Source organism: Dermacentor variabilis, chromosome 4 (assembly GCF_050947875.1).
Source record: "Dermacentor variabilis isolate Ectoservices chromosome 4, ASM5094787v1, whole genome shotgun sequence".
NCBI lineage: Eukaryota > Metazoa > Arthropoda > Arachnida > Ixodida > Ixodidae > Dermacentor > Dermacentor variabilis.
This window is the reverse complement of record NC_134571.1, coordinates 69,336,334-69,346,646: the sequence shown is the minus strand read 5'-3', so window position 1 is coordinate 69,346,646 and position 10,313 is coordinate 69,336,334. Positions and strand designations below refer to the sequence as shown.

Genomic DNA, 10,313 nt, shown 5'->3' with positions numbered 1-10,313 from the left:
CGTGATATTTACAGCTCTAATTAAGCGGGACGCTCAACCTGTCTATATATAGGCTTTCTCGTGACAACCTGCAGGGCTTCAATTTGAATCCAGTGGGCGCAACGACATTTATTTGCTTATTATTCTTCTTAAAAAATTAAGGTTCCGTTTGCCCGACGCCCATGTGGACAACCACGTTGACCTCGTTGCCATAAATTCTGCGCAATAACATACAGTATACGCTGTTGACCAATCATCACAACTTAGTGGGGAAAAAAAGATATATACACAATCACCTGTCAATATTAACCGTTCCAGTCACTTCACATTTCTCTAAAGGGTGCTTCCATTGTGGGGGGGAGATGTCCAAAAGTAAAAATGGGAGCCACAAGCATGATATGAGGCAAGGTGAGAGAATATAAGTGAACGACTAAAGAAAGGTATGCCGCAATGCAGGTGGAACATCCGAGGTGCGGCCCGCAGGTAGAATTCTTCATGAACGCTGGGTGCAAGTATTGCAACGCACATTAAAGGCATTCTGGTGTAAGATCTCCTGTTATCCGCCGCTGGCACTTAATGGCTATGGTGTTATGCTGCGGAGCACGATGTGTCGTGGATTCGATTCTCGGGAGCAGCCGCATTCTTGTGTAGGTGAAATGCAAAAGTATTCGAGTGCTGTGCTTTTTCGTAAATTTTAGTAACTCCAAGAGATCAAAAATAATTCAGATCATCATTTATCCGCCTCTCTGATAGCCTGTGGGTTACGTTGTGACTTTTATTATTAATATTTGATGAAGGCTGTAACGAGACTCTTAGGGTAACTGTCAGGCTTATTGTTATTATTGTTGTCAATCATGTAAGCATATACAAACAGCTCAAGGAGAAAGAAAAGCGAGCTTGTATCCTCGAAAGAAATCCACGCCCATCTACGTTGAAGAGGTGCACGACAACAAACAAAACCCGTGTTATGCTAGAAGACTTCAGTGTGCAAAGCGTCACCGGCGTCCAGTTTTCAATCTACTCGTATGAGTTGTCTACTTTCTTGGATAAAATAATGCCACGCGACGTGCAGGCCTGGAAGTTATATGTTGCTATAACCTTTTAGTGATGTCACAGAACCTCCATAACGTAAAATATATTTTTTAATAAGTCTTACTGACACTGGAATTATTTGCAGCAATCACACTAGGTTTACACCGTCTTGTGATGTGCCGAGAAACCGATGTAAGACCGGCTGCTTCGAGGAAAGTGGGACTCGCTATGTATCCCACACATATTCGCACTATCGCATATGTATCCCACACATATTCGCACATTTATCGCACTAGTTGTGCACGTGAAAGGGCCACAGATGTCCGCGCAGCGCCATGTCGTTTGACGGGCTTTGATGTTTGAACAGGCTATAACGCTCTGCTTTTTCATAGCTGGTTCGTTCATCAAAGTTCAAAGCCTACTAAACTGTCAACTTTAGCCTAATTTTGCCAATAGGTAATTTCCCTAACGCTGACAGACCACCCACTAATGTAAGCTCACCTCCAGTAATTCGTGCCAGGACTCCTTCAATATGCAGTTGAGACTTGATTTAACGAAGTAATGACCACGCTCGTATTATTTCGTTAAATCGGGAAGTTCAAAAAATTGAGTAAGATAATTTCGGTCCTTCGAAATGTAAAGTTGTAAACACCCAAATGGTACTGCGGCATCTTATTTGCCGCTAACCCACACCTGCGCGTGTAAAAAGATAGCGAGGGGAGCCCAACTACCGCCACCCCTAAAGCCATCTGGTAAGAACAGTAGTGAACGCTAGTCACTAGTCATCAGTCACTAGTCATTGCTGGGTCCGTTGTTGTGTGCATGGGCGCGGCGTGCAGCTTCGTCAAAATAAAGCTAGGGCCGTGAATAGGATGCCTAGATGTTTTAACGCGATATCGTTAGAACGGACGCGCGAAGAAACACCCGTCGGCGTCAAAATTAGAAAGAAATAACACCTTTTTTACTCGTTTATTTCTAGCAAAGCTTCGTTAAATCGGGTTTAATGCAAGCTAGTTTCTATAATTCGGGTTGATGACAAAACTGAACCTTATGGGTACTTGCCGGGGAATGGAAATTTTTTCGTTAGACTGGGAACTTCGTGAAATCGGGTTTTGTTAGATTGAGTTTTTAGTGTATTTCTTTCCCACGAACGCAAACCTTTCCTTTTCTGTTATTATGGTGGGCGACGACTCTTCAAGCACAAGACGGAGGCGAAGGTAAATTCTGCCTTGTAGCAGGGCCTAGGCCGGTACAGAAAACGAGTTCCATCACACCTCTGCGTGGCTCGCCTGACATAACCCCAACCCACATTCTCATTCCGGGCCGTCGCGTACTTCCTCAGCCGCGCTCAAAAACTCCTCCGTCGGTTCGCGGGAGATTCACCAGGGCACAGCGACACTTACAGAGCAACCTGTTCGCCTTCACGTCAGCGACGGCGAAGCATGTGTAGCTTTTACAAACGACACCAGAAGTAAAAAACAGAACAGCCGAACTCGAGGCGTTCGTTTCAGGTGACGAGCTTTTGAAACGAGCGCGAAGCAGCATCACCTTTGACATAGCCCGTGGCAGTGTATGCCGGGCTAGACATGTTCGCTCTCGCTAGTAGCGTGCAGCCTTGTCCAAACTAGAGTTTTCACCGCCTTAACAGGAGCCGAATTTCAAAACAATTTAGTCAAAGAATTTACGATTTTTTAGCCTTCGCGCTTGTGCCGGTGCAGAGTTCGCACTTGCGCTTAATGACGCACCGCAAAATAACGGACAGTCGATAACCCTAACCTCGTGAAAACAGCTCGGCGAGTTTGGCTCTAAAGTTTTCACACGTCTGTACGGTTTTACCGAGACGCCACCGACAGCTCCCTCCCTCAGAGTCGCCATGCACGTGCTCCCAGGCGCGCAGGCGGTGCGGGTACGCATAGTCAAAGAAGCTGAAAAGAAAGAAGCTGAAACGGTACGCGGTGCGACACAAGGGAAAGAAGACGGAACCGGCCGCAGCAGCAGTTTCAGTGAAGGGTGAGACCCGTACCGCTCACGACTGGCCTACATCGTGCAACGTGGGGCTGGCTCTCTGCTGACGTCGCGGGGTCTAATGCTCTGGGTATAAGGCTCTCGCTGCGGAGTGTGTACTTGCTACACCCACACCCGCCTTTTGTTTAGCAGACGGGGGCTCGAGCTTTCGCGCACAAGCCTCCACTGGAATCCGACGGGACCAGCGCGTTTCCGACGGCGCGCCCGCCCCCACGTCCGGGGAGAGAATTCCCGTCGCCACGCGCAGCGACCCACTTTGGCTATGCTCTATCGCTCTTCGCCCGCGCCCGAAGAATGCGCTCGAAGAAGACAAACCACTTTTCTTACGTATCTCGCGGCGTTTGTTCTCGCTTGAGAAACCGACGCATTGTTTGGTCGGCCGCTGCTGCGCCTTTCGCCTGGCACCGTGACGTACAAGGTGACGCAACAAAAGCTTCGGCCGTAACGCCTTATTCTCACCGCGCGCCGATGAATGCATTTCTTTACCCAGCGCGCCATTCAGGCCCATAGTTTTCATTATTGTCGAATGCGTTAAATAATAAACAACTGCGGCTAAACTTTGCCATCATTTATATTCACTACATTTGAAGCGCCAGAACGGGTAAGTAGTACCTGTGGTAAGAAAGAAAGCCGTTTGCCGCGGGCAGCTTATCAAAATTAGACGTTCTATTGCGTTGAATGTATTCGCATGTTTCACAGGTAAAACCGTTATGCTTCTTCTACAAGCCTTATTTCGTTTTCCGCTCTCCTTGCTCGCACCTAATTGAGTTTCTGGAGCTTCGTTAGACCAATAGGTCTCAATGCTAAAAAGGTAGATTTAGTAAAACATATTCTGGTCATACACTGACGCATACAAATATATACCTTGTCAAAAGCAGGAGCAAAAAAGTAAAACTTGGAGGCTGACAGCCCTACAAACCGCTTCGACCACGTTGGACATTGATAACAGCGTCTTGTAGCAATAAGGAAATCGAATGCCTGAGGAAACTCAATATTAAACCATATTGCGCTGTACGAGAAGAATCGCATGTGCAGAGTCCAGTATGTACAGGCGCCGACAAAAGTGGTATACTCCACGCAGCGGGAGCCGGAGAAACGGCAAACTGCATCGCAACGACATCTACAGGGAGCATCTGGGATCGAGACAGCCAATGGGTGCACTTTATTATCTGCAGGCATGTCGCTTGACTCGTGTCAATGTTTCGTGCTTCAGCTCACCAAAATTCCGAGCGACGCCGCTGCTCCGGCTCGCGCTGCGTGGAGCATAGCACTTTTGTCGGCGCCTGTACCTTTGGATGACTAACACTTCTGAAACAAAGATGCCGCCGGTACAGTGCTCCACTTTTCACAAATGCAAGGAGTAGTCACTCGTGTGCCGCAAGATGACTGTTCACCTTGAAGTTAAGCAGCAAATGTTAAAATACTTGCGGAATTTGGGGAATCTGCATTTGCACTTTTTTAGTAACTGTGCTGAATCAGTAGTGAGTTTTATGAAGTTGAGTCTGCCCGACCAAGCGATGGCTTAAACACTACTGCTATTCTTTTTGCGTAGATGGATTTTGCCATTTCGATTGTCGAAGATAAATCAAATGCTTGTGCGGGCAGAAAGCGGCAGTTATAGAGACTGAAGATAGTACTGGCTAGAAGCAATCGGTGCCCTAAAGTATACTTTTTATTCATGCGCAGATTCATTATCCAGCTATAGAAGCGCCGCCAAGTCAGGCTCGAAATGGTAACATCGTTGACACGAAATCTAATACATTATGTTTTGTTATTGTTTTTGCGTAAATTAGGGAGGAACGTTGACGTATGTCATAGATACTGTGGCTCGAATGTAACACATTGCGTACATTGTCAGAGCCCAAGTAGAGTCCTCAACACCGAACTCGAGGAAGTACTGAGGCTTATGCTGCTCTGAATATATCTGGCCGCCAAGCCCTCACTGCCACGCATCAATGCGGCCCCCTTCTGTCACTGCGTCTTCGTGTTTTATTGCCAACCTTACTTGAAATTATCATGACCTACCAGTTATCAGGGTATGTTCGCGCTGGCACTTGGGCGAGACAGGAGAGGATTTTTATTAGGCGGGTCAAAGTGCTTAACAATGCAGGCTAATAGTAAGCAGTACAATCTTTACTCCCGCGTGTGTTGCGGATCAGAGGGAACTTATAAAGCCAGATTTCATGCTGACTCCATGCTTGAGGATGCATCACCGTTTTTTTTTTCTGTCTTTCTTTTTTCAACGCCATAGTTCTCTTTCTCGCATCAAGACGTTGAAAAGAAGTTCTTATGCTTTACTCACCTAACACCACCCTTATTTCTTCCGCCAGAGGACGCCCCTCCTGCTTCTCTGGGTTGTGGTGGCGCTGGCCGTCATCCTACCGGCCGGCCGCGCGCAGAGGAGCCGCGGACAGAGCCAGGCCCGGAGACCGAGCACTGAAGCCCCGGCCTACGACGACTACTACTACGATGAAGATGGCGCCGACGAAGAGGCAGCCTCCAAGAAGCCTGAGAAGTCTTCTTCGTCCCAAAGCTCGTCTCGCGGCTCGAGCGGAAGCAGCGGAAGCTCGCGCGGAAGCAAGCCGGAGCCTCCGTCCGATGAAGACTACGATGCACCGCCGCCGTCGCCCAAGTCGTCATCTTCCTCATCCACGGCTAAGCCTTCGTCGTCGTCCTTGTCGAAACACAAGTCCGGGCCTAGTGCTGATGCCAAGCCTTCGGCAGCCGCTCCATCTTCTGAGCCTACCGACGAGCCCGGGGCTGAGGAACCGCCTCATAAGAAAGGACCGCTCTCGCCCTCGACACTATTCCTCGCACCGCGCAAGAACAGGCTGCACCGCCCCAATGTTCACTTCGCGGCCAGGCCTCGGCCAACACTCCCGAGCTTTATCAAGCACCCACCTCCGCTTGGCGCCATATCAACCACAGTGACGCCCAAACCGCGCTCAGCGGCGGTCGCTGTCACCGAGGAACCAAAAGTCACACGCTCCACGGCTAAGCCCAAGAGTTCTTCAGCGTCCTCCAAGCGGGGCGGCAATGGCGGCTTCAGTGGCGGAGCTGCTGGAAGAAAACGTGACCGAAGCACGACGGAATCACCCGCTTCAACCGACGGTGACAGGAGTAACAGGAGGTTCGGCGGTAATGGCAAGTCCAAGAACACGTCCAGGCCCAGGTTTCGCTCGGGAAGCTCCGCGTAGGCTGTGAAGAGTGAGATTCCGCCCACTGCCTGAAGAGTTAGCTGACCGCTCTTCGTTTCTGCTCCATGCCAGGTAGCCGACAGACGAAGGCCACACTTTTTTTTATTTGAGGGGGGATAGGGGAGGCGGGAGGATCACATCGACGGCTGCCCAGTCGACGTTTCTGTTCATTTTCTGCCTCTGTCGCATGGTTTTTGACCGTCTGTGTGTGCCCGCTACGGGGAGTGTTTATGGGAATGGCCCTAGTTCCAGCCTGGTGGGACTGCTTGCGTGCGTCTTCGTGGTGACAAGGATACGCGTTAGCCAATAAATGTGTTGCAGCTGTGTTCTTTTAATCACGACACTGACATCAGCTTTCATGGATGTCGTGATATGAGTGTCGTCGTGCATGCCTTCACGGAATGGCCATTCTGTGCAGCATTGTGAATTATTTTAGATCTGAGCATGGATCAGGTTAACTCATTCAGCTCACTACAAAAATATATGTTTTACATCTGTCTCAACATGCCTGTACCCGCACCTCGCTTCTCTTTTCTTAAGGAATTCATCTTACAAAAAACAGGTCGTGTTACGTGAGCGCCCTTTGTCACGAGTAGCATTTGCATTTGTTGTGCCTTTCTTGCATTTCATTAAAATTTATGACATTCACAGAACACTGGTGCCGAGCGTTGCTGTCGAGGTAATTGAACTGATGCCAAGGTTTGGCAGCTACCGAGGCATAAACAGTCACGACAGCTGATGTAAGTGCGTATCGGATAGAGTCAGGTAAGGACGATTGGATTGAATATTGCCGATACTCAACTAGCCAAAAAAAAAAGAGAAAACATGCCTCACTTCGGCAATGTAAAAGACAGGAAACGATCAGGACTTGCGTGAAGCAAGCATAGGTTTGTCAAATAGTGTGATCAGTTGACTTATGTTCGGATGAGTCAGCTCCCCAATTACTTCAACTACTTGCATTCCCGTGTATCAAATTTATAACAAGCAGTCGCTTTTTTCCTTTCATTGGGGCCCCATGAGAATCATATTTATTGTTGTCATGTCAGACCAGCGAATTAAGCGAAATCCTTCGAGCACTGGAGCGCTAGCTAGGTGACTTACGCTTCGTGTATACTTTTGTTGCACCATATTTAGAATGTCACTGACACTCTCATACACAGTCTCTGGCTAGCAGTTTCAAGCACAAAGAATAGCAGTACAGATCAATTAATTGCCGAGTTTCGAACACTTATACTTTAGTCTAGCCACAGTTAATCTCACTATAACGTATGATTACGAAGTTTCGGACACCTGCAAAACTACTTCGTCCAAGTGAGTAGACTTTCAGTTGAAAGCCGCAATGAGTGACCCAATGAGAGCTAAAAGAAGGCTCAGGAGAAGGCTGCATGATGAATCGGCAGACGGCTCACGGAAGCAAAATGTGCATTTGTTTTATGTCTTTCTCTGATGTCGCTTAGGTAAGTTCGGCCTTGGCACGCTGCTTAAGTGGAAGCTTTAGCGCGGGCCCAACTCCGACGCGGCCTATTCAAGTACATGTAAAACGCAAAAACGTTTTTCTGAAATAACCCCTGGACCGATTTTAATGAAATTTGTTGCATTTGAGAGAGAAACTTATAGTGACTGTTGCAAGCGGAATTTCGATTTACGGCCTGAATTTTTAAAAAAGGATTTTCAAAAATTCGGAAGTTTGAAAAATATAGAAGCAGAATGTTTACAAAATCAGAGCTCTGCATCAAAAAGAGATTTCGCGGTTCTGTAAACGGCCTCCATTAGATCGCTCAAAGAGGACAAATTCTATACGTCAATTTATATCTTACGTGAATTCGTTAGGTTGTGTACAAGGGTTCTGCAAAAGCTTTATTTCCTATTAGCAAATTTTTCTAGATTCATGTGTAACATAGCAATTTTGTCCGTTTTAGATGTACTTTAGACGCAATTCGCAGAGTTGTGATATCATATTTCATTGCTGAGTTACAAAGTTGTAAACTTGATAGTTTCGTTTTCTGAAAATTTACGATTTTTGCGAATTTTTAATAAAAAATTGACGATCTAAATCAGAAATTCGAAACCAACAGTCCCTAGATTTCAAGTTTTTTTTTTAAATGCAACAAACTTCGTCAAATTTGGTGTTGTGGTTGGAGAGAAAAACGAATTTTATTTTTAGATGTATTTATATAGGAGCACCAGAGCTAAAGCTTCCTGTTAACTGCTTTCCAAATATACGACTTTTGTGTTTATAAGCAGACGGAGATTTCTCAGTTCTGTATTCTTGTGCACGTCATCAACAAGCGATGCGAGTGGCCACAAAGATTCGCACTAAAGTGTCACCAGTGTTAGTGGATAACCGATTATTTCATGTGCCCACGAGACTGGTGGTGCTCATTTTTATTACCGACCAAAGGTTCTATTAAAAAAATAAAGAATTGAGCGGCAATCAGATATAGGGACAATGGCAAATTCACGCCAATTGTGCACCGAATCTTCGTCTGTTCACACAAACTGTGGAAATAACGTGCTATTCGACGGTTGTTTCTGATAGCTAGATAAAAAACACTGCACAAGACTTCAAGAACTGAAATTGTGGCGGCAGACTGTAATGGAACGAAAACGTACCATCTCTAATAAAATTTAGGGCGCCACGGCATCAAAGAATAATAGAATGTTTTTTTTTTTTCTGGCTCTGCCGTGTGGCTTCAGTATCGGGCAGGCACAGCAATGGTCGAACACGCACACGCTCTTTGTGCCGCTCTATCATATACAACAAAAATATTTTTATTTTTATATTTTTTAAAAATAATTGCTCGTGATTTGTAGGTACACTACCTCGTTCCCATAATAAATACATCATTTAAGAGAATTTAAATAATTTGTTCAACTTAACTTTACTGAGCCCACTTATCGAGTTTTAACAGCAAGATGCTTTGAATTTAATGTTACGTGAGCTCTGTTAAAGTCATTTGGAGCAAATATCAATCATAATGCAACTTACATTCAACGACTTAAAAATTGCGCTTGCTTGAAAGATCGGGGTCCCCAACATTAGGTTTAATTAAATATTACAGCTATAGGTAGACGCTCAACTGATCCAAAAAACAAGACGTGTAATAGTAAAATAGTGCTTGTCCTTGAGCGCGTGAACAAGGCGCTAAAAGTACAAAAGTATCTGGACACCTAATATTTCGTATTCATCAAGTTCGTTTTATTTCGTTCACTTTTTTTTCACGCAGCTGTGAGAAATGAATACAAAAAAAAATTGTCACCGCCGCCTGGCGTGACAGAATCCGCTCAATTTGTTGCTAATAGGCTACAGACGTGTGCAGAGATCTGGCAACGTGCCCTGCAATGAAGCCACCATGCATTGCTGTTTTAGCTGAATTCAGAGGGGACAGTTGCGCTGAACAGCTGCGTAGCGTACATTGTTTTTTTTTTAGAGTTGATAAAGCACTTTTGTTCAGAACACAGCCACGAGAGGCCAAGGCTGTTGTACTTCAGTTTTCAATAAACAGAGCGATTGCTCCGAACGCCATCAGTAGCGACGTGTTTTCCCAACGCCAGCAGTCAAATAAAGGTGAGAATACGGTAAGCGCATGACTGTTGACTACTAAACGGGCAGCATTTTTGGAACAACACAGGCTTATATAATGGTTAAACACAAAAGTGGGAACGTAAAGTGGGAACGTATTTTACTGACCACGATATCTTAAAAGAAAGCTAAAATATCTCCGCAGCCTCACAACGCAACTCCACTACTCGTATCTACACGTGCATGCGAACAACATCGGGATGCAAGGTTTGACTGGCCATTTTTACAGGATGCTCGGAAATTCAAATTTTTTTGAAATCTCGTGCTCCGTAAAATTTTGTAATTGACTACAGAATATTCTCGACTCTGTTTGAACATATAATTCGGTTTTACGGAGCCATCGTAACAGGGGAAGGTTGCTTCTCATAACCAAAGCTCGTGGTTTCCAGGCAAATCGGAGAAACCTGACCACGTGTACATGGAACGTATATTATATTGCGCCTAGCCTATTGCGCCTAGTCCGTCTTTGTCGCGTCACCAAACTTCACGAACCATCG

General features: G+C 46.0%; 1 protein-coding gene across 1 annotated transcript in view; it reads left to right on the top strand.

Moving 5' to 3' along the window:
• The window catches only part of LOC142579327 (uncharacterized), a 38,645-nt gene extending 31,409 nt beyond the window's left edge, over positions 1-7,236 (top strand). Inside the window, exon 2 of the mRNA XM_075689397.1 lies at positions 5,367-7,236. Within this exon, the coding sequence (XP_075545512.1) occupies positions 5,367-6,233 (867 nt within the window). The 3' untranslated portion in view covers positions 6,234-7,236. The remainder of the gene's footprint in view (positions 1-5,366) is intronic.
• The last annotated feature ends 3,077 nt before the right edge of the window (positions 7,237-10,313 follow it).